This window comes from Typopeltis vanoorti, chromosome 12, assembly GCF_054136105.1.
Source record: "Typopeltis vanoorti isolate ZY-2024b chromosome 12, IOZ_Tvanoo_1.0, whole genome shotgun sequence".
Classification (NCBI taxonomy): Eukaryota; Metazoa; Arthropoda; class Arachnida; order Uropygi; family Thelyphonidae; genus Typopeltis; species Typopeltis vanoorti.
Window position 1 is genome coordinate 6,251,559 of NC_143560.1, and position 23,512 is coordinate 6,275,070.

At 36.9% G+C, this 23,512-nt stretch overlaps 1 protein-coding gene across 1 annotated transcript in view; it reads left to right on the top strand.

The window, feature by feature from the left end:
• The window catches only part of LOC150100559 (E3 ubiquitin-protein ligase RNF115-like), a 157,614-nt gene that overhangs the window by 99,000 nt on the left and 35,102 nt on the right, over positions 1 to 23,512 (top strand). The window contains exon 8 of the mRNA XM_090401734.1: positions 14,137 to 14,230. Within this exon, the coding sequence (XP_090257860.1) occupies positions 14,137 to 14,230 (94 nt within the window). The remainder of the gene's footprint in view (positions 1 to 14,136; positions 14,231 to 23,512) is intronic.

Genomic DNA, 23,512 nt, shown 5'->3' on the forward strand with positions numbered 1-23,512 from the left:
CCTCCGTATTCACCAGACTTGGTACCTTCCGATTACCACTTATTTCGATCGTTGCAGAATTCTCTGAAACGGAAAAACCTTCGTTTTCCGTTTCAGAGAACTAATGAGGAGGCTGTCAAAAGACACCTGGATCAGTTTTTTGCCAGTAAACCTCAGGAGTTTTATGAATGCGGCATAATGAAGTTGGCAGACAGGTGGCAAGAGGTCATTGATAAAGAGGATCAATATATAACTGACTAGTGTGTATTATGTATATTAAATAAAATGTGTTTCATTGCACTCTAAAAAACTGAACAAACTTATTTGCCAACCCAGTAAATTTAAAAAGGAAAGACTGTTTTTAGAATCTGCAGCAGCACTCAGAAATCAATCTAAGTTAAATAAATAAATACAGTGGCATAAAACTTTCCAAAATTTGGGAAACAGTAATTGTCAGAGGTCCCACTTTACATCCTTGGCTGCCTACAAATGCCTATAGAGGCTACACCACCTAGATAGGACTTTAAAGTCACCTATGTGTTTCGTTTAGTATTGTGTTGTCTTTATGTTTATTACAAGTGTTATTTGTAATCCCTGAAGATGTCTCTGTGACTGAGACAAAATATTGGAAGCATTAAAATTAGTTTTTAATCCTTTCCGAGCACTGTAAATATTCCATTAAACCTACATCTCCACTTAACCTTAACACAAGGTGTAGATTGAAGTAGAAATAATAATCCAATAGTCCACTAGAAGGATGTTCCATAGGAAAGGATGTCAGTGAGGTGTAAGTTGAAGTGGAGTTAAAGAAGGTAAAGTTTTGCAATTTTTTAACAGCATCTTTCATGTGGTGTCATAAAGTTACAGATCAGGAATATGCATGGCAGGAATGACATACTCACAAACATGTTTATCCCACAGGGAGTACTCATTCTATTATACATGATGGTTATACAGCAACCTTCATGTCTCCTTTCGTGAAGCTTGCTATCTTTGTAGCCTCCAGTTATGATCCAGACTAATTGGTGGCAGTAGATTTGTCAGCCGATATGGAAGTCTTCTGACTTATCATTGTGTTTAGGCCTCTATTGTCTGTATTGTCTATTGGTCTATCTGCAAAATTACTCTGTTGTATCCTTGAATGGAGTAGATGCTGGCTTCCTAGTAAATTTGGGTGTTTGGCATGTCCATCATTGGCATCAAGGATCTCCAGAGGTGGACCTCCAGGAAGCAAGGTGATAGTGTTTCTCTATGAAAGTTATCTGTGACATACGAGTCTTGCTGGTATTTCTTCCAACTAAGGAAGTTATGCATTTAAACTTAAAAGTTGCATGGTTCTCCAGAACTTTGTCGAAGCAGGTCATGCTGCAACAAGGTAGTGTTGACTCTACTGGGAGAGACTAAGTATTACACAAAACCATTCGTTTCAATTTCCATTTATTGGCCATACATGGAAGGAATCCATGCTTAATGGACCAACTATAACATGAGTGAATCTGTTTTTTTTTTGTTTTTTTTCATACATGAAAAAGTCCAGTGTGTTTTTAAAATTTTTGTAAGAATCAAATCTGGTTTAGCAGTGTGAGGTAACTCATTTTTCTTATTACTTCATGCAAAATTAAAAATGTGTCTTTATCCATATAATTATCTGCACACATACACACAGCAGTACTTGTTTAGAATTCTGTATAGCAAACTTGTTGGAAACACAGGCACAGTTTGTTACAGGATGGTATGCTTATAAGTGAATTTCCTAAATTTAGTATAGCATTGTGTTTACTCAGGACTTTTCAATGGTTTCTTATAATGAGTGAGTTTATTATAAAGGTGCTATAATAGCTGGTCAAGCAATCTGTCCATAATGTATTGTTGTCTAGAGAAGTAATACTTCGAAACACATAGCAGGCAATGAATGGATAGGAATAGAAAATTCTGCTCAGCACTTCAATATTACTGTCCTTTCTCTCATTTGCCATGTTTCCATTTTCCTGCTGTTTTGCTGCTTTCTTAAAATTTTTCACTAGGTCTGAAAAGTGCAAGTAACAGTGTTGATTATTTTCACATATATATGCATGCCACCTTATAAATGATATTATAGGTGACGTCTGCATGCATGAAGCACTGGTTAAAAATAGTGAAAGTAAAGAAATGTTTTCATTGGGTGTAGCATGGCAGGGCCTGTTTTTTAGATTTCTCCCACCCATGAAAGGTGCAAACCTATACTACATTTTGTACCATTGGGTTAAGGATATTTTTCCCCTCTATTTTTATCAATTTTGTGTGTGTGTACACATTTATTTTTGTATTTTTATTTATTTATTTTTACACAGTACAGAAAACTATACTCTAGCTACTTGACCAGCCTGACCAGCCTTGTTTACCAAGCCTAACATCTTATAACCTACTTCTATCCTTTGCAATGCATCACCAGTTGGATCAGAACATGCTTTTTTGATTGCATCTCTTTTTAAATTAAAAAGTTAATAAAATGATCATATATAGGTAAGGTATAATGAAAAAAAAAAAGTACTGATTTCAACATCCCCTTCAGTACAAAGCTATGATATATGCCATTTGGCTGCATGCACATTAATAGCAGAGCACATGTAGCGTCTGCAGCATGATATTTAGCTGTAGCAATGGTGTTAACATTGAAAGAAAAGATGATTATTGTTAGCATTAATTTCATTCCTACAGAATTGGTAGAGCAAATGCCCACGTCACTTGATGCCTTCGTGACCTGTCTTCAAATCTTAATGAACTAAGGGAATAAAATTACACAATATATCCAAAAGATATCCCATCCCTTGTGCTCCAAGATGATTAAGAATCTTTATATGCATGATGAAAACCTGTCTTGAAAGACAGGGTACCTTTGAGCACGTAATCTAGTCATTAATGCGTTATTCAACCAGTAGTTGTGGATGTACATATCATCATGTGTAAACATACATTGTTGAAATTATTCAGTACTGTTTTTGTGCCATACTGTATGTGTTGCATATCTTTGCTGTATTTTTGGCAATTATGATCTTTAAAACTTGAAGTCAAAATTGTAGATGGTGATGAATGAATAGTATTAATGATCAGCAGAATAATGAGATGGAACTCCATTGAATCTTAAAATTTGAAACTTGATATATAAATACGAGTCTAAAAGCATAAAAATGATAGGATATTGTTTAAAGATGCAATGTGAACAAAGAATAAATTTGGTAATGAATGATGTGATATTAATAATAAATACACCACACTAAGGGAATAAATAAAACTTATAAAGATTAACAGCCAGAATATATTAAAATACTGAAAATGTAGCTTAAAAACCATGAATGATGAAAAAAGACTAATGTAAAGGACTTGGAAATAAAAATATAAAAATCTATGATGAAATATGAAATCAGAGTGAACTAAAGCTGCTTTGGGAAAGCCATCAATATCTGAAGTTTACTGATATTAAGGATTATTATTATTATAATTACGTGACACTTCCAAGGAGTCCAACGACTCATTGAGGGAAGGCACCTCCTCTACAACTCTCCATCTCCACCACCCAATCCACCAACTACCATTATTATCATCATCTACACCATTGTCATCTACCACCCACCACCACCACTAGTATTTTCACAGACAATCACAAGCATCCATGCCTATGGCAGGATTTGAACCTGCAGTCTTTTGGCTGGAGAGTGGATACACTAACCACTCGGCCAACTATGTAAGGCAGAATTGTGAGTTATAACAGTGTACAAAATACAAAGATTATGAAAAGTGGATGAAAGTAATAATTTGGATGATGAGGTGACAGTGTGGAGAGAAATAGCATGCTTATGCAGACTCCTTCATAGGACAAAATGTGAATGATTGGAGAAATGATTGGCATGTGGTACAGCAGGAGAGAGACTGACAGAAAGAGTTAATGGAAAAATATGAAAGTGCAAAAAACTGGGGGTAAAGAGAGAGCATTGTATGGGGATTCAATGATAAGAGGTGTATTTAATGGGAAAGTGATGAAAGCATGTTTCCCAGGTGTGAAGATCAAGGTTGTTATTGAAGCTGTTAGTTTGCAAAAGTGAGAAATGAAATATGATTTGAAAGTTTGAGAAATGTGCAATGAGAGGGGATATGAAAGAATTGTTGAAAGAACCAAAAACGAAGAGTAAGAAAGTAAAGATTTTGAGTCTGTTGCCTCAGTATGATTGGATAGAATTGAGAAGGGCCTTGATCATGATTAGTCAGTGTCAAGATCAGAAAGAATGGTGTGTAGTTTATAGATGTAAGTCCTTTTATCCATCAAAATGTTGTTCCTTGAGAGTTTGGAAGTGCAAAATCAGGAAAACTAGATATTAGGAAGAATGCAATCAAGAATGTGTCTTGATGTGGCTTCATGGGCTGGTAACGACATTATGCAAGGGTAGCTGTGAGCCTAAGGTGATGATGAAATGCATGTACACGAATGCCAGAAGTGTTAGAAATAAAGAAGAGAAGTTTCTGGCATTGTCAGCTCAACTTGGCCAAAATTATTGGCATCAGTGAGACCTGGTTGACAGAGAATGATGTACTTACAGAGATAGAAAGTAAGGGATATTGCGATTTCAGAGAAGATGGGGGGGGGGGGGTAGGACAGGAGGAGGGGTATTATTAATATCTGAAAACTTCAACCAACGAAAATGCAGTTAAGGAGGATCATAGATCTGAGGGAGATGGTTCATTTGAGGCTGGTGTGAAATAAAGGCCAATAAGACAAAATGTATTGTTTGTTGTTACTGTAGACCCGGGCTCTGGAGGAAGGTGTAGAGATCATTATGCTAATCTGGTATGAATTGGCAGATTAGCATAATGAGTGCAGGGAGACTTCAGTTATGGGAATATAGATTGGAAAGAGGAAAAAGAAGCACGTTGCAAGATTAAAGTGAATTTATACAGTTACTAAGGGATAATTACCTGAAACATCCTGTGATGGAGGGATCCAGAGGTTTGAGAATGTTGGATCTGGTGATAGCTTCAGAAGATTAACTGGGGACAGTCACCATGCAATCTTGTTCTGGGAGGTTGCTCAACATTTGGAATTCTCAGTCATGAAAGGGTTTATGTGGAACTACAAACTTAGTTGGCAGCTTGGCCTGGGGTCAGGAGTATAAACCAAATGGGGATAAAGTTGATAAGTAGCAATATAAAGCAGGAGCTTCCAAAAAAGTAAAGCATTGTTCTAGGAATATAAAGGAATATACAAACAAAAAGGTGATCAGCATGCTCATGTGCAATACAAAGCACAGACATGAAGGGAAGCAAAGGCTGAATCAGATTATGAGAGAAAATTAGCCTAAGCAGGACAAAGTAAATCCAAAAGCATGTTTTTACTATGTGGTAAGAGAAAGAATGACTGTGGAGGGATAACTTTACAGTGCTGATGGTAGGAAAGTGACAGAAGCAAAAGAAATGTTGAGTTACTAAGTGATCACTTTGCAAAGGTGTATCATTCAGGTGGAGACTTTCAGGCATTTACTGAGATGACAGGCTGATGTGAGAATTGAAGTAGATGAACTGGAGGTACTCAATTGGAAAAAAAAAATCAGTGTGAATACAGCAGTGGGACTGGATGGTATGTCAGGTTGTGTACTACAACAATGGGCAAAAAAACTGGCACTGCCTCTGATGAAGTTGTTTAATCTAAGTCTCTGGTAAAGTTCAAAGGGAGTGGAAAGAAGGTGGGATAGTTCCATTACATAAAGGTAGCTCCAAGACAGAGGTAGCAAATTACAGACTAATTAGCATCTCTGGAGTAGTGGTTAAGGTACTGAAAAAGTTGGTTAAAGGTGAAATTCAGGAATAGGTGATAGGAATATGATTGTCTATACGGGGGCAGCACAGCTTTGTGAAAAGTAGGTCTTTCCTTAGAAATTTATTCACATTTCACAATAAAGTGACAGAAGAATTGGATGAAGGAAATTGCTGGACTTTGCAACACTACATCGAAAAAAATATTACGTAAGTTGGAGCAAACAGGAATGAATATAAAACTGACATGGATAGTGGGGAGGGGTGGACAAACAGATGTCAGAGGATAGTGATGGTGGAGGGGAATAAAGGTGAATTAGGATAACTCTTGGAATGTCCCAAAGCTCTGTACTAGAGCCACTACTCTTTAATTTGTATATTAATGATATAGCAGAAGATTTAAATCACAAATATTCAGTTGTTTGCTAATAATGCAAAACTGAGGAGGCCAACATTTGATAAAGGTGATGTTGATATCCTGCAGGTTAATTCAAATAAACTGGCTGTGTGGGGCACTACTTCGAGATGAAAAGATTACATACCTTGTGTGATATTGTGATTAGGCTAGGATTCTGGGAGTGATGTTGACTACAGATTTTTCAGAGGACATATTGCAAGAGTTGGCAAAATAGTAACTATTGACACTAGGCACACAGTTCTTCGGAACTGAAGAATTTCTTTATTCTAACAAGCTCAAATTCAGTTGTCTCTTCCTTGACATGTGAAACACTATGAAATCATCTCAACCTGAATCGATCAGACTGCATGCCGATATTCAAGTTTTGAGAAATGATTAATATTAATTGTTAATAAGTTTTTCTTGTTTAATTAATGATTATTATTTATTTATTTATTTTTTTTTTTTTATCTGTGCAACTTTCGCATTTGTTTCTTTGAAGTCTAATAGTGTAATCGGATACTTCAGCTGTGATTGTGACATGATCTAATGTACGCATGATTTGACTTATTAATATTTTAAATGTAGTTAACGGTCTGTCTCCCTGATGATGTCCATGTAACATTGGACATCATCAGGGAGACAGATTTTTTGTGCCTTGTGCCTTAAAAGTTATTTAAAAAAAGACACAAGTAATGATGCACAAACTGTTTTTTATCATTGCATGTCTTGTAACTTCCTGCAATGGTAGGATTAACTATATTATATAATTTTTAGAACTATTTCTTCCAGTATAAAACCACTAACAAAGATGTCAAATAGAAACTGGTTTATTTCAACTAATTTTGTAAAATATTTTGTTTCAGTTCATCAGCAGATGACATGAATAAGCTAAAAACTAGAAAGCAAGTAATTCTCGTGGAAAGGCTTAGACGTTGGTTATGCATTTTCACTATATTATTTCAGGAAATTACAACGTACTAGGATATACATTAAAATAAATTTTAATATATTTCTATATTTTGGCAACGTCACGCTGCCATTTTCAAGAACTTAGGTACAAGATATGTGCACGCAGGCACAGCAAAAACAATAAATGAGTAAGAAGAATGAAGCTATTATTTCTCCTAAAGTCCTGATGGTGCCCTCTAGCGGGCGATGTTGGTATTCTTGGGCGATTGGGATGAAGGTACTTCTGATGTAGGTTTCCCAAATTTGAGGAAGTCTCATGCAGCCAAATTTGTTGAGGTTTGGCTCGTTTCTTAGGGCTGAAGCTGATTCTATGAAATGCCTTTCATATCTGTATTTGCTACGGTGTATTATCCTGGCTTTTTTCCACCGTATTCTATGGCAGGTATCCACAGCATGGTCAGCAAGACCAGAGTGGCTGTATTGGTGAAACTGGATGTAGTACTTGTGTTCTGAAATTCTGATATTTGCTGTCCTGCCTGTTTGGCCGAAGTAGGACAGCTTACAGCTGCAAGGGACCTGGTACACACCAGGTAGGTCTGGGTGGGTGGGGGGGGGGGGGGTTGGTCTTTTGTTGAGCGGATAAGGGATGCCAATTTTTTATATGGTTTGTAACAAGAAGTTAAGTTATGTTTTTTTAGGATTTATGTGATTTTTTCTGAGGTGCCTCGGATGTAAGGTATGGTGATGGATTTAGAGTAATCCTTGTTGTGAGGGGGAGGGGGGGGGGGTTGTGGTTTACTGGTTTTAATATTTTTTGGATTTTTTTTTAGGGGGGGGTAGCCATTGGCTGAGAACGTGTTGAGGATGTGGTTTCGTTCTGTGGTTAGGGCATTGTCATTCGAGCAGATGCAGATAATTTAGCCCTGTTGTGTAGTGTCTTAATGACTCCATATTGTTGTGAGGGGGGGGGGATTATTGGTGAATGTATCTGCCTGTATGGGTGGGTTTTCTATATACTGAGAAAACCAAGGTTCCATCAGGCTGGCGGGTGACTAGTGTGTCTAAGAACGGAATGCAGTTGTTTTTTTCCTCTTCTAGGGTGAATTTGATTCTGGGGTGTTGGTTGTTTAAGTGTGTTAAGGAGAGGAGTGCATCGAAGCCATGTGGCCAAATAGCGAATACATCATCTACATAGCGAAGCCAAATGGTTGGTTTTTGTGGGGCAGAGTTCAAGGCTTGCTCTTCAAAAGTCTCCATATAAAAGTTGGCCAAGGGTGGGAAGAGTGGAGAACCCATGGCTGTCCCCTCTATTTGTTTGTAGAATTTTCCTTCCAAGAAGTGACCTTCTTAAGAAGGTCACTTCTTCGCATGTGGAAATCACCAACAAACTAAAACCATATAACTCCATACCCAACCCCCCCGTATTTATGGACTTCCAAAAATTCACAAGGAAAAAGTGCCATTACGTGCCATAGTGGATGGCATTGATTCCCTCACATACAAACTAGCTAAACATTTGGCCAAAGCTCTCTCACACTATACTGGCAACACACCTTCATACATAAAAAACTCAGCCCACTTCAAAGCCAGCATAGAAAACTCTTACACTCAAACACACTGACATAATGGTCAGTTTTGATGTCTCCTCCTTATTTACGAATGTCCCTCTCAAAGAATCCTTAGAACTAATCCAAGCTAAATTTCTTCCCGATATCACAGCCCTATTTCAGTTCACAATGAACTCAGGCTATTTTGTTTGGCAAGGAAAATTCTACAAACAAATAGAGAGGACAGCCATGGGTTCTCCACTCTCCCCACCCTTGGCCAACTTTTATATGGAGACTTTTGAAGAGCAAGCCTTGAACTCTGCCCCACAAAAACCAACCATTTGGCTTCGCTATGTAGATGATGTATTCGCTATTTGGCCACATGGCTTCGATGCACTCCTCTCCTTCTTAACACACTTAAACAACCAACACCCCAGAATCAAATTCACCCTAGAAGAGGAAAAAAACAACTGTATTCCGTTCTTAGACACACTAGTCACCCGCCAGCCTGATGGAACCTTGGTTTTCTCGGTATATAGAAAACCCACCCATATAGGCAGATACATTCACCAACAATCCCCCCCCCCCCCTCACAACAATATGGAGTCAATAAGACACTACACAACAGGGCTAAACTTATCTGCTCGAATGACAATGCCCTAACCACAGAACGAAACCACATCCTTAACACGTTCTCAGCCAATGGTTCACCCCCCCAAAAAAAAAAATCCAAAAAATATTAAAACCAGTAAACCACAACCCCCCCCCTCCCCCTCACAACAAGGATTACTCTAAATCCATCACCATACCTTACATCCGAGGCACCTCAGAAAAAATCACAAAAATCCTGAAAAAACATAACTTAACTTCTTGTTACAAACCATATAAAAAATTGGCATCCCTTATCTGCTCAACAAAAAGACCAACCCCCCCCCCCCCCCCCAGACCTACCTGGTGTGTACCAGGTCCCTTGCAGCTGTAAGCTGTCCTACTTCGGCCAAACAGGCAGGACAGCAAATATCAGAATTTCAGAACACAAGGACTACATCCGGTTTCACCAATACAGCCACTCTGTCTTGCTGACCATGCTGTGGATACCTGCCATAGAATACGGTGGAAAAAAGCCAGGATAATACACCGTAGCAAATACAGATATGAAAGGCTTTTCATAGAATCAGCTTCAGCCCTAAGAAACGAGCCAAACCTCAACAAATTTGGCTGCATGAGACTTCCTCAAATTTGGGAAACCTACATCAGAAGACCTTCAGCCCAATCGCCCAAGAATACCAACATTGCTCGCTAGAGGGCACTATCAGGACTTTAGGAGAAATAATAGCTTCATTCTTCTTACTCATTTATTGTTTTTGCTGTGCCTGCGTGCACATATCTTGTACCTAAGTTCTTGAAAATGGCAGCGTGACGTTGCCGAAATATAGAAATATATTAAAATTTATTTTAATGTATATCCTAGTACGTTGTAATTTCCTGAAATAATATAGTGAAAATAGAAAGCAAATAATAACAGTTAACATTTCTAATGAAAAATATTTGAAAACAAACATTTAAACAATGTTAAGCATTCATTTAAATACAAGTGGTGATACAAGTGTATCACCACTTGTACTGGTAGATACAAGTGTGTCTTGAAGGATTAAGAAAGACCAGACTTGATATAAAATCATCTCGTTTTTGTTACACTGTAGAGCAGGGATCTTCAATGCATGGCCTGTGGGCCACCTGTTGCCCACGGAACTCTTTGCCGTGGCCTCCCGGCCATTTTGAAAAAATAACTACATAACATTAAAACGCGATTAAATAAAAAATAATTTCAGTGAAGCTCGCTGTTCACTAAGCTATACTACAGTATTTAGAATTGTACACAAGGAACACTGTGCATTTGATACTTTACATAAAATCCTATAAAAATAAATATTAAATTGACATGCTTCTTTAGCCATCTACCAGTACCAAGCGGTACTTAAGTACTAATACTAACGTTGCCTTCCAGATACATCTTGAAGGTTCTCGATACTTCGTTATTTTCATATAAATACAAGAGGATCTCATCCACAGTTAGTCAGTCGTGAACAGTGTGATATTCGTGTATAAGCATGCGCAGGTTCGTCGTGTCAGCCATAGCCTATTGTGGTTTTATATTGCCAGACTTTTTTTCAGTAGTGTGAGATGTATTCAGTGGATAATAACCATTACACGGCCAGTTTGGATCATTTTTTGGGTTTGTCTTCCATCACTATGGTATCTACGATTAAAAAGCGTAAATGAAGTGATTCTTGTCGGGATTTTAATGAAAAGTGGACCGATTTGTACTTTTTTTGTGCCGATCAACGATAAGCCAGTGTGTTTATTTTGTTGTGAGTCAGTGTCAGTATCAAAAGAATACAATATAAATCGACACCATGAGACAAAGCATGCATCCAATTTTGATCACCTTCAAGGGCAGCTTCATGTGGACAAAGTGAACCATCTCCAAATTGATTTAAAATGCCAGTAAGGTATGTTTTAAAGGCAGAGGGAAGAGAGCGAAGCGTGTGTCAAAGTAAGTTATGTAATAGCTGAAAAAATTGCTAAAAAATCAAAAGCCTTGGAGGACGAGTTTGTGAAAGAGTGTCTCATCGCTGCTGGGGAAATTATATGCCCTAATAATAAGGAAGTGTTTAAAAAACCGAGTTTGTCTGTGGTAACTGTAGCACGATGTGTCGAAGAACTTGCCAATGACATTGAAGGAATTTTAAAAAAAAATGGTTGTCTGAATTTACGTCATATTCACTTGCTTTAGATGAGATCACAGATGTGAAAGATACAGCGCAGCTGGCTATCTTTGTCCGTGGCATTCATCAACAATTCACTGTGACAGAAGAACTGCTAGCTCTTGTACCTATGAAGGGAACGACAAAAGGTACTGATATTCTTGAAGCCGCCAAGAAAATGCTCCCTTGTTTCGACCTCAGCTTAACCAACCTTGAGGGTGTGGTAACTGATGATGCCCCTGCTATGGTGGGAAAGAACAAAGGGTTTGCTGCTATGTAAAGAACTGGAACTAGAAGGAAAAGATTTCGTCCATTACCACTGTTTAATACACCAGGAGTATTTGTGCGCAAAAACTATTGGATTTGAGAATGTCATGAAAGTTATTGTGACTGTTGTCAACATTATTAGGGCAAGAGGAATCATTGTCAATTCCAAGAGTTTTTGACCCAAGAGTGCAAAACGGATCGCGGCAATGTGGTTTATTATAGTGATGTGCGTTGGTTGAGCAGAGGGAAGGTTCTTAAGAGTATTTGACTTAAGGATCGAAATACAGCAGTTCATGCAAACCAAGGTGAAGCTGATTGTAGAATTCAACAATCTGAAGTGGATGACGGACTTTGCCTTTGTGACCGACATCTCGTTGCATATGAAAGACCTAAATATGCAGCTACAATCCAAAGATCAACTGTGATGCACACTCTTTGTGACCGACATCTTCTTGCATATGAGTAACCTAAATATGTGACTACAATCCAAAGATCAACTGGTGCACACTCTGTTTGATCACATCAAAGCTTTTGTGGCCAAGCCCAAACTTTGGGAGGCACAACTCGCAAAAAATGACTTAACTCATTTTCAGCTTCTCGCTGAGTCTAACTGTTTGTCTCTTGACGAATACGGTACAAAATTAGCAGTGTTGCAAAGTGAGTTCAAAGGGAGATTTAGTGATTTTCATAACCAACAGTCTTCTTTAGATTTATTTTCAATGCTATTCAGTGTCAATGCTGCCGAAATGCCAGGCTCAGTACAAATGGAGCTGCTTGAACTCCAGAACAACTCTGCTTTGAGAGAAAAATTATTCAATGTGCCCTTGCTTACATTTTACATTTCTGAGGATGCGTTCCCTAATCTTCGCTGGCATGCTTTGAAGATGCGCATTTGTTAGGATGCACATTCTTATGTGAGCAGTTCTTCTCCAGAATGAAGCATGTGAAGTCCAAGACAAGAACTCAGATTACAGACCAACATCTCGAGAATGCTCTGCGCATAGCAACTTCCAACTTTGATGTTAACATTGACAAGCTGGTCAAGAAAAAGCATTGCCAAGTTTCCCATTGACATTGTAAAAAATGAATGTTTTCTTCATTATATCTTTTTTCAAGTATCGATTGTATTTACTTATCATGAACCCGACTCCTACCTAACGCTCTTAAAGCTGAGTTTGTTTATTTTTATAGGATTTTATAAAGTATCAAATGCAGAGCGTTCCTTGTGAATCTGGAAAGCATCTTACAATTCTAAATACCTCAGTATAGCTTAGTGGCCCATGGGCTTCATTAAAATTTTTAATGCTGCCCACACTGCCTAAAAGGTTGAAGACTCCTGCTGTAGAGGATGCTTCATCATTTCAGATTCTTTGAACGCTCTAGCATTTCAATTTGTTGCCATTCTGCTTGGTGTTTTCTTTCTGTTGTATGTGCTGTCATCTTTTGATTTGTGCTTTCTTTCATTCTCAGTGTTCTTGAAGTGTTCCACTTGGCATAGCTCACCAAATCTGCCAGTCTGTCCTATGTAGTGTAGACCACAATTGCAACTGATCTTATAGGCACCTGATTTTGTGAGTGGCAGATGTTGGAGGGCTAGGAGGTTTCAGATGTTCAGAGATTTAGTTGTGTGGGTAGAAAGTGACTTTTAAATTTGGTTAGCAAAGCAACTTCCTATTTTATCTGTGATTGATTGTATATATGGAAAAATCACTGCTCCTTTGTATTCTTGGTTCTTGATTGCTTTGGAGGTTGAAATAGAAGTTTTTTTTTTTTTTTTTACTGATGTTCTGTTGTAGCCATTTTTTGGAATGTTTAATTCTCAAATATTTTTCAATAAAAATGTTAACTGTCATTACTTGTTTTCTAGTTTTTAGATTGTCGTTTCCTGATGAAGTGAGTTTCTATTTGACATTTTTGTTTGTGGTTTTATACTGGAAGAAATAGCTCTAAAAATGTCTTCTTTCCACAGAAGTCTATGCAGCAAGATAACTAACTATATATAAGTTGACTGGATTTAAGTTGGGTTGTTAAAAGTAAGTATTGAGACAAGTGTTTCACTCAGATCATTTTTATTAAAAAATTTCATTTACTTTTCTCCAATGAAATCTGGAGGAAAGAAAAATCCTAATCATCTACTGCACAGGTCTTTTAGACTATTTGGTGTTTTGTACTTCTTTCCACTGTCCTTTCCTTTTGAAGAGATGATAAGAAACACTTCATAAACATAAACTGTTCTCTGAGATAATCTTGTGTTAATTTATGAAGTAATAAAGGTTATTATGAATATATTAGTATCTAGAAAATTGATATCAGTCATTTAAATCCATTTTTAGTGCTTTATCCAGTGTAAGAGACAGAAAAAAGTGTTGTAGCATACTTTTTGAAAGCAAGTACATGAAGTATATTTTTTAGAGAACTTTGTTCTTGCTCTGTAAGCAGTTTGTTATGTCTTCAGATTATAGTAAAAGTAAATTTATGTCTTTAGTTAATGAATCAGTTGGATGGGACAGGCCCACCTCCTCTATCAAAAGAAAAAATTGAAGAAATTCCTGCAGTTAAAATTTCCCAAGAGCAAGTTGGTAAGCATTTAATTACTCTAAACGTGTGGACAGACTTATGTGTTCGTCGAACATGTTGTTTATTATTTTAACGGTATAATAGAACACAGAAACTAAGTAAATAATTAATTTATTAACTTGATGCTGATATTTCGCTGGTGTTATAACCAGCATCTTCAGAGCACAAAAACAGTTTGTCACAAACGGGTTTCTGTGTACACAGAAACCCGTATAAATCAGAGAGATTGTTCTTAGAGGCGACAGAAGCCCTAAAACACACTCCAAATCTCAACAAATATGGCTGTATTAACTTGCCGAAAATCTGGGAGACAGTCATATTAAGAAAAAACTAGCACTTTTCTAGGACTCTAGTAATATATGATAGCTTTTTTTTTTTTATTTTTTTTTTTTTTTTATTTTTTTTTTTATTTTAGAGAGAGGGCACCAAAATCAGGACTCTAGTCTTTGTGTTGCTGCTACAATTTTATTGAAGTACACCATGTTGTTTTAGTCTCGCGTATTGTGACAAACACTGAAGATGCTGGTTATAACACCAGCGAAATATCAGCATCAAGTTAATAAATTAATTATTTACTTAGTTTCTGTGTTCTATTATACTGTTAAAATAATAAACAACAATTTAATTACTCTTTTTATAAAATCCTTTTATTTATATTTTAGAATAATGATGGCTGTGTCCATTATTATTCTAAACATTTTTATCATTAGTAAAATACTTATTATGACATATTTAGTAATAAAAAGATTTTCTGTTTTATCATATCGAATAACGTTTAATTTGACAAAACACGTTACAGATAAATATGGCACCTGTGCGTAGGAAAATGGCGGCCAGTAATGAAGGTTCGCCATCGTTATCAAAGAACGGTAGCATAAAAGAAATGAGTCAGTGTACTAGCTGTGAAATGTACGCTTTGCGGAGTGCGGTCGGAGTGTGGTTAGATGATGATAAAGGTTTGAATGTGTGTAGAAAATGTAGGGAGAATGCGGAATTGAAGTGTATTTCGGATCGTGAGTGTGATATTTTTGTCAACCTTCAAAATGAAGGAAATAGGGATATGACAAGAAACGGCAAGGTTGTACATGGAAATTGTGAGAGTGTGAATGATAGTATAAATGGTTTCTCAGAGAACAAAAAAGATGAGATAGATGCATTGAGTGAGATCGCGTTGTTGAATAGTGCGATAGAAAGAGCAAAACAGCAGCTAGAGTGCATGAACAAAAGTAGACTGAATGAACCAAGCAATAATAAAAGGTATGACAGGAAAAATAGACGTATGAATGTGAACATGAACAAAATGAAGGATAGAGTGCTGTATGGAGACTCGTTAGTACGAGGTGTGTTAGTAGAGGATTTGACAAAATCGTACCAACCTGGTGCGACCATAAAGGACGTAACTGCATCTATTAGAGAGCAAAAGGAAAGGGTGAAAGAAATGATTGTTGTGGCAGGTACGAATGATTTGAAAGGAGATAAAATGGAAATGATAGAAGACCTGAATGAATTGTTTGAGGTAGCAAAAGAAAAGAGTGAGAGAGTTAGAATGATTAGTCTTTTGCCATGGTATGACAGTGAAATGTTTAAAAGGAGGGCTATAATTGCAAATGACTTTATGCATGGGTTATGTATGACGAGTGGTGTGGAATTTGTGGATGTGTGGAGTGAGTTTGATGGGCGAAAGGATCTATATAAGATGGATGGCTTGCATTTGAATGGTTATGGTGTAAGAAGACTTGAGAAAGTGTTGCTGAATGTAGTGGATGTGCAAATTCAGGGAAACTAGATTTGTTAGGGGGGGGGAGTAGAGATACAGTCCTTATGGAGGCAGTTGAATGTAAGAATGAATATAATATGCCAGAGCAAATAAGGACAACAAATCTGAGTGGGATAGTTAATATAAGGCATCAAGGTAGGGTAGGGGCTAATGGGGGTCTTAAATTCATGTACATTAATACTAGGAGTATTGGGAACAAGAAGGAAGAGTTTTTGGCCATGGTTGGCACTTCCAGACCACAGGTTATAGGTATTAGTGAAACATGGCTGACTGTAGATGATATAACTAGTGGGATTGAATGTGATGGGTATAGTGTGTTCAGGAATGACAGAGAGAATAAAATGGGGGGAGGAGTATTGTTGATGATAGCTGATGAGCTCCAGCCAAGGAGAATAGAAGTTGAATTGCAGGATAGAGAAAAGAGCACATTTGAGGCCATTTGGTGTGAGATTGTGGCTAGCAGAACTAAATATGCAATTGGGTGTTGCTATAGACCAGGTGATGGAAAAGATGGTGGTGACAGTATGCACAAGCAAATAGAAGAAATGGGTGGAAGGAGGGTGATTATTATGGGAGATTTCAACTATGGTCGCATTGATTGGAGTGAGGAGAGGACACACGGGAGGAAGGAACTGGATTTTATGCGGTTATTAAGGGATAACTATCTGTGACAGCATGTAATGGAAAATACTAGGGGTCAGAGAGTGCTTGACCTAGTAATTACATCTGAGGATTTGGCTGTAACAAATATGACCACATTGCCACCAATCGGTGAGAGTGATCATAGGGTCTTAACTTGGGAGGTGGCTAAAGGTGTAGAATTTTCAATTAAGACAGGGTACATGTGGAATTATCGGGCGGGAAAGTATGACAAGCTTAGGAGTTTGATTGGTTCAGTGCCATGGCATGTACAACTGCAAGGACTAGAAGTTGATAGTGCATGGGAGGTAGTTAAGAAGTGCTTGCATGAAGCAATGGCTGACTGTATACCTAGAGTCCGAATAATAAATCAAGTAGGGGTTAAATGGATGAATAATACCATTAAGCTTGAGTTGCAAAAAAAGAAACAACTATGGAGGGAATTTAAGGAGAAGGGTGACCGGCAGGCACATGAACGGTATAAAGCGCAGGCCAGAAGGGTGACGAGGGTGGTAAGAAAAGCAAAAAAGGATTACGAAAGAACATTGGCCATGCAGGCTAAAGAGAATCCTAAACAGTTTTTTAGATATGTAGCAAGTAAAAGAAAAAATGTACATGGCAGATTGATTTTAAAGAATGCCGATGGTAGGGAGGTAACTGAATCAGTTGAGATAGTTGAGTTACTGAGTGAGCACTTTGCAAAAGTATATCATCCAGGTGGTGACATTGCAGAAACGAATAAACCAGTAGATTATACGGGAATTGTGGTTAATGAAGTGGAGGTGAGTAGTCTATTGCATAACCTCAATGTCAATACATCTGTGGGATTGGATGGTATACCAGCTCGTGTTGTACGAGAAGCAGCTGAAGAATTGTCAGTACCCTTGACCATTTTGTTTAATTTGAGTCTCGGGTCTGGGTTAGTCCCGAGCGGGTGGAAAGAGGGGAAAATAGTTCCACTGCATAAAGGTGGTTCCAAGACTGCTGTTGTAAATTACCGACCGATTAGCATATCAGGAATCATTGTCAAGGTCTTAGAGAAAATAGTCAAGAGGAAAATACAAGATTGGATAGAAGAAAATGGGATACTGTATCGGGGACAGCATGGTTTTGTGAAGGGTAGGTCATGCCTCAGTAACTTGCTCACGTATTATAACACAGTGACGGCTGAACTGGATAAGGGTAATGGGTTTACGGTGATTCTACTGGACCTTGCCAAGGCCTTTGACAGGATTCCACATGGAATTCTAATCAGTAAATTGCAGCATATGGGAATGGACATAGGGTTGGTGAGATGGATAGGAGGGTGGTTGACGGAGAGATATCAGAGAGTGGTTTACTCGGGAGTAGAGTCCACAAGACGGCCTGTGACTAGTGGTGTGCCACAAGGATCTGTTCTTGGACCACTGCTGTTTAATTTGTTCATAAATGATATAGGAAATGATCTGAGAGGAACAGTACATTTGTTTGCGGATGATGCGAAGTTGGGTAGGGCAATAGTGAATGCAGATGACGTCAAAATTTTGCAGGATGATTTGGATAGATTGGAGGTCTGGGCTAAGGAGAATGGATGTCAGTTTAATGTGGCAAAATGTAAGGTTATGCATTTTGGGATGAAAAGATTGGCGGCAGTTTACTGCATTGGTGGAACCCTGCTCCAGGAAATTGATGAGGCACGAGATTTAGGAGTGTTGGTGGATAAGGAATTGAAATTTAGGGGACACATTGCAAAAGTGACCAAAATAGCTCATCAAATCACTTGGTTGCTGAAGAATACGTTGACAAGCAGAGACAAGCAGGTTATTGTTCCTCTCTATCGAGCCTTGATAAGACCCCATCTAGACTACTGTGCTCAGATTTGGTCACCTAGGTTTCTTCTTGATGGGGAGGAGGTGGAGAGGATCCAGAGGCGAGTGACCAAGATGATAGCAGGTCTGTGGAATGAACCGTATGAGAACAGGTTGAGGATTTGTGGGTTGCAAAAATTGGTTGATAGGCGGAGGAGAGGAGATATGATTGAGACATTCAAATTACTGAAGGGTTTCTATAAAATTAATTCAGAAGATATTTTTGAGAACAGGGCTGGTTGTGGGAGGACTAGGGGACATCCCTGGAAACTGAGCAAAAGTGTGGTTAGTAAAGGTGTTAGAGCTGGGTTCTTTACTTTTAGAGTAGTGAATGAGTGGAATGCGCTCCTTGAGTCTGTAGTGGATGCTGTGACAGTGAATGAGTTTAAGGCGAGGTATGATAGATACTGTATGAATGTCAGATAGTTGTGATGAATATGATTTGGTGCCTCCCTCGATGAGTCTAATGACTCCCTGGAGTTGCCCGTAATAATAGTAATAATAATAGTAATAATCATTTTGCTGTCCTCTTAAATCGGCCTTAGGCGTCAGTGATGACGCCTAAGGCCGGAACTAGGCCTAAATCCTTGATACACATGATGATGATGAACATTTTGCTGTATAGTCATTTGTTATTTAAAAAAAAAAAAAAAAAAATAACTCAGGGTGGTCCAAATTAAAGTACCCTTGTTTAAGTCCTTGTGAAGTGCTACCAGTATTCTAAATGCTGCAAAACTCTGCAGGCATACATTGTGCATCATGCCGAAGCAATATCTGAGGAAAAAAAGTAGTTCCAAAATTCATCACAGGGACACTGTATGATGTACCAAAAGTAGATGTAATTTTTAAGAAGGAGAAAAGTAACTCAAACATAAATAACACATTTTTATTCACTTACATTATGCATTCACAGTGTTGATCATACATCCTAGTTTTTGAATCCGCCATCTTGTTGTGAAGTTGTTCTTAAAAAATCAATTAATTGCTGGTTGATTACTAAACAAAATATAGGGAAATTTATATTTATACCTGCGCCACCCTATATTTAGATTAGCTTATGTAATATAGTAGAATCAATCTTCAATTAATTTAGCAGTCTCATTAATCATATAGGCCGAATTTAATATTTTTCACTTAAGGCTCCTGCAAGATCCGAACTTTTTATGAACAGTGCAATGAAAAAGAATCAGGCACACACAATATTGAAATCAATAAAACGAAACATTTAATACAAGGTTATATGACAAGTACATAAATTATAACTCCGAAAATAAGATAATACAAATAACTTAGTTCTTCAGGTCAAAACATTCGCATAGAATCAACCATCAAATCTTCTGATACTAAATTCACAGTTCTCCTAATAACAAAAATTGTTCACACTGTTCAATACTTCAGAATTTCTAAGTAAATAAATTTTACTGGTACCACTCAGTTGCGCTCTATAACTTTACACTTAGTCAGCAAGCACTTATTAAATTATTAATGGCGGCAGTTATTACTTCAAGGAGAATTATTTTCAAGTTTCTAACTTCGGCTAAACTCAGCAAAAGGCCACAGTAAATGTTAGGATATTCGAGACGGAGCTATCACTTAAATCTTCACACTGAAATAAAATTAAATAGGACTGTTCTTACCAGGATTAATCCTTAGCACATCAGATTCAATGTGAGCACATTTCAAAATTATATTCACTTATTACTCCGATGCAACACTATTCAAAAGAATTCTTCACAGAGATAACTGAATTATTATTTATCGCGCTGCACAAATCTTGATGGACTTTCTATAAGGCAGAATAATTATTCCATGTTTACTACTGTATAACAAGTTGAGCTTTGCACCATCCTTAAAAAGCGATATAGGAATACGTAGTAATTCTGGAACTTAGTAGAATTATTCTGAATTGCCTATTAATCTTCCGGTCTTTTGTTAATCCTATTACGGCACTAAATTCCTATTACTGCCACCGCTAACTTTACTCTTAGCTGCTTATAAGTTTTTTCCTCGTCTTTCCGTATTGTACTGAATGCTCCTGCTCCTGAATGTCCTGTCCTTCAGTGTCCTTGTTTACTTTCACCTTCTATTCATATACTTTCCTTCTTCCCACCTAAACTTGTTCTCTCGTCCAACTCATATTAATTCCTTGCTTCCAATTACCGCAGCTCGCGCCCTAAGCTCGTGCGTTCTATTTTATTTCTGTCTCCATGGCAACGATCTAAACAAAACGTAAACATAAGCATTACATAAGATTATACCTTTACACTCAGTAATGAAATATAATAATAAAAAATATTAGTTACTTAATTTTTCCTTCACTTTCATTTACAAATATAATAAAAAAAATATAAATTACTGTTCTCATAAGGCACATAGTTACATACGTAGAATATCCTACAATATTACTGAAGGAATAAAGTAATAAAATAAATGGCATTTACTACAGAGTCCTTCCATCATCACGACATACCTAAAAATTATATAATTAAATAACAATGATAAAATTCAAGCAAAATACACAAATAATAAATCTTAAGCAAGAGACTAACAAATAATATATAAACATGTCTTGCTTAGGATACGGCAGATTATGTTAAATGTGAATGAAGAATAAAAACATACAAAATAATTTCATTCACAGTTTAACAACAGGCTGTACTGTTCAGTGTGCTGCCCTTCTCAATATATCCCAAATTGCATCCTTTGCACAGTGTGTTCAACAGCTAGTCTGGACACATATAATGCTGTTTTTCTTTCAGTGCTGGCAAGTTATCAGGATTATTCAGATAAACCCTGCCTGAGAAATCCCCAGAAGTCACAGGGGGTCAGATCAGTGAATGCGGTCGCTATGCAGTGGGAAATGCACAGCTGATCACTTGCTTCCGAAATTTATTGACCTTTTTTAGTTATCTTACATTAGCTACTTAGGTGGCGCCTTTTGGAATTGTCAGTTATTGTTTAATTAGCTTTATACACGTACTGAAGATGCCTGTGATACTCGGGCAAAAATTATACTACTAAATAATATTTCACGTGAGTTAATTCTGTTATTATAATTTTAATTATTGTGTCTATCACGGTATTTCCTTACTGAAACATATTTCGAGACTTTACGGAGAATCTACTTCCAAACAATGTGCTAGATACGGTAAAGTATTGGTAAAGAAAGCTAAAGGCATTAACAGAATAATATTCCTAAACCGTTATAAGATGGTTCAGGTTATTCCTCCATCATCATCATCAAATTCCTAGCAAGTACCCTCAAGGGGTATACAGGATATGATAGTACTACATGAAAATTTTACATCATTACTAACTTCCTATCTACAATTTTCCTCCAAATCAGTCTGTTACTTGTCAAGACTCCAACATTACCAGATCTTATATTTCTATTGTCTAAGGTACTTTGTACAGTGTCAATCCACCTCTATCTTGGTCTTCCTCTAGATCGTTTTCCTGCCAACTTGGCAGAGAACACTGGTTTTGCTAATCTTTCCTTGCTCATTCTGTTTAAGTGACCATACCACCTGAGATTAGCTCTGCTAACGCATTCCTGGATGCTGACAATGTCAAGTTCTTTCCTAATATTCTTGTTTCTAATATGATATTGCCATTGATGCCATCTGTTCATGCCTCTAATCTTTCTCAGGACTCATATCTGCGATCTCTAGTCTTTGTTTTTTCAAGTGTTTTACTTCTGGCCCAGCTCTCAGATTCATAAGTTAAAACTGGTTTGAACACTGTCTTGTATACAGCTAATTTAGTGTTCTGACTAATTTCTCTCTTATTCCATATGAATTTATTCAATTGACTTCCTACCATACCAGCTTTGTTGATTCTGTTGTCTATTTCCATATTTAATTTACCATCTTCACTAAAAATCATGCCTAGGTAGCTGAAATGTTTTACTTGTTCCACAGGTTTTCCATTCACAACACAGTTGACATTTTCAATGATTTTGCCTTTTTTCATTGTCTTTGTCTTTTTATTGCTGACCTTCATACTATATCTAATACAACAGTTATTCAATTTAGTCAGAGAATCTTGAAAATTTGTAGCGGATTTATTTAGAAGTATAACATCGTCTGCATAAAGCAAAGAGCTGACATTAACATCTCCAATTTTGATATCATGTTTAATACTGTTGGATCCTACTTGTTCTTAATCTATACCTTGGATCCTACATGTTATTTACTATGATGTTCTTAAACAAAATAGAAGGTTGCTAGTTGATTTCTAATTCAAATATAAAGAAAATTTATATTTAAAGACTGCGCCACTTTATATCTGAATTAGTTCAAGAATTGAAGATAAACCAACTCACAACTATCTCTCCTTTTAGGTGTTAATATTATATATACTGGCCGAGTTATATTTAACTTATTTATCACTCCCGCTTTGGTTCGAATATTTTATGAATGATGCAGTAAAAGAGATTCAGGCAAAATACAACTTTAGATTAACAAAAACAAACATTTAATTTTATAATCACAAATTACACTTAAGTTCAAATCACTAAGTAAGATATTATAAACATTATAGCTCTCACAAAATTCAATTAACTGCTTGGTAAAACTCAAAGTCACAAAGTTCCTCAGTAACTGATTGCATAAATATCTTACAGTCTCTTAAGTTTCAAATACAATAAAAATTGCAGTAATACATCTTCACAAACAAACACTTTTAAATATACACTTTAGCTAACTTCCTCAATAGTTACTGTTAACATAAGGAAATTCTAGGATGAAACTCACGCACTTCTCTGTATAGGAATATTAAAGGTTGGAATAATCTTACCGATAATCTTCTATCTTCATCAACTTATACACAAACACTTTTTATAACCGTAAACACTTTTAACAATAATCGGCACTCATTAAAATAAATCTTCAAAGCATTAACTGAATTAATTCATGGTCACTATACACATAAACAAACATTTTGTATTTATTGCTCAGAAAGATCTCACCAGTTTTTGTCCTTTTTGTTTCAGTCATCCCTATTATGTCGATCTGGTACTT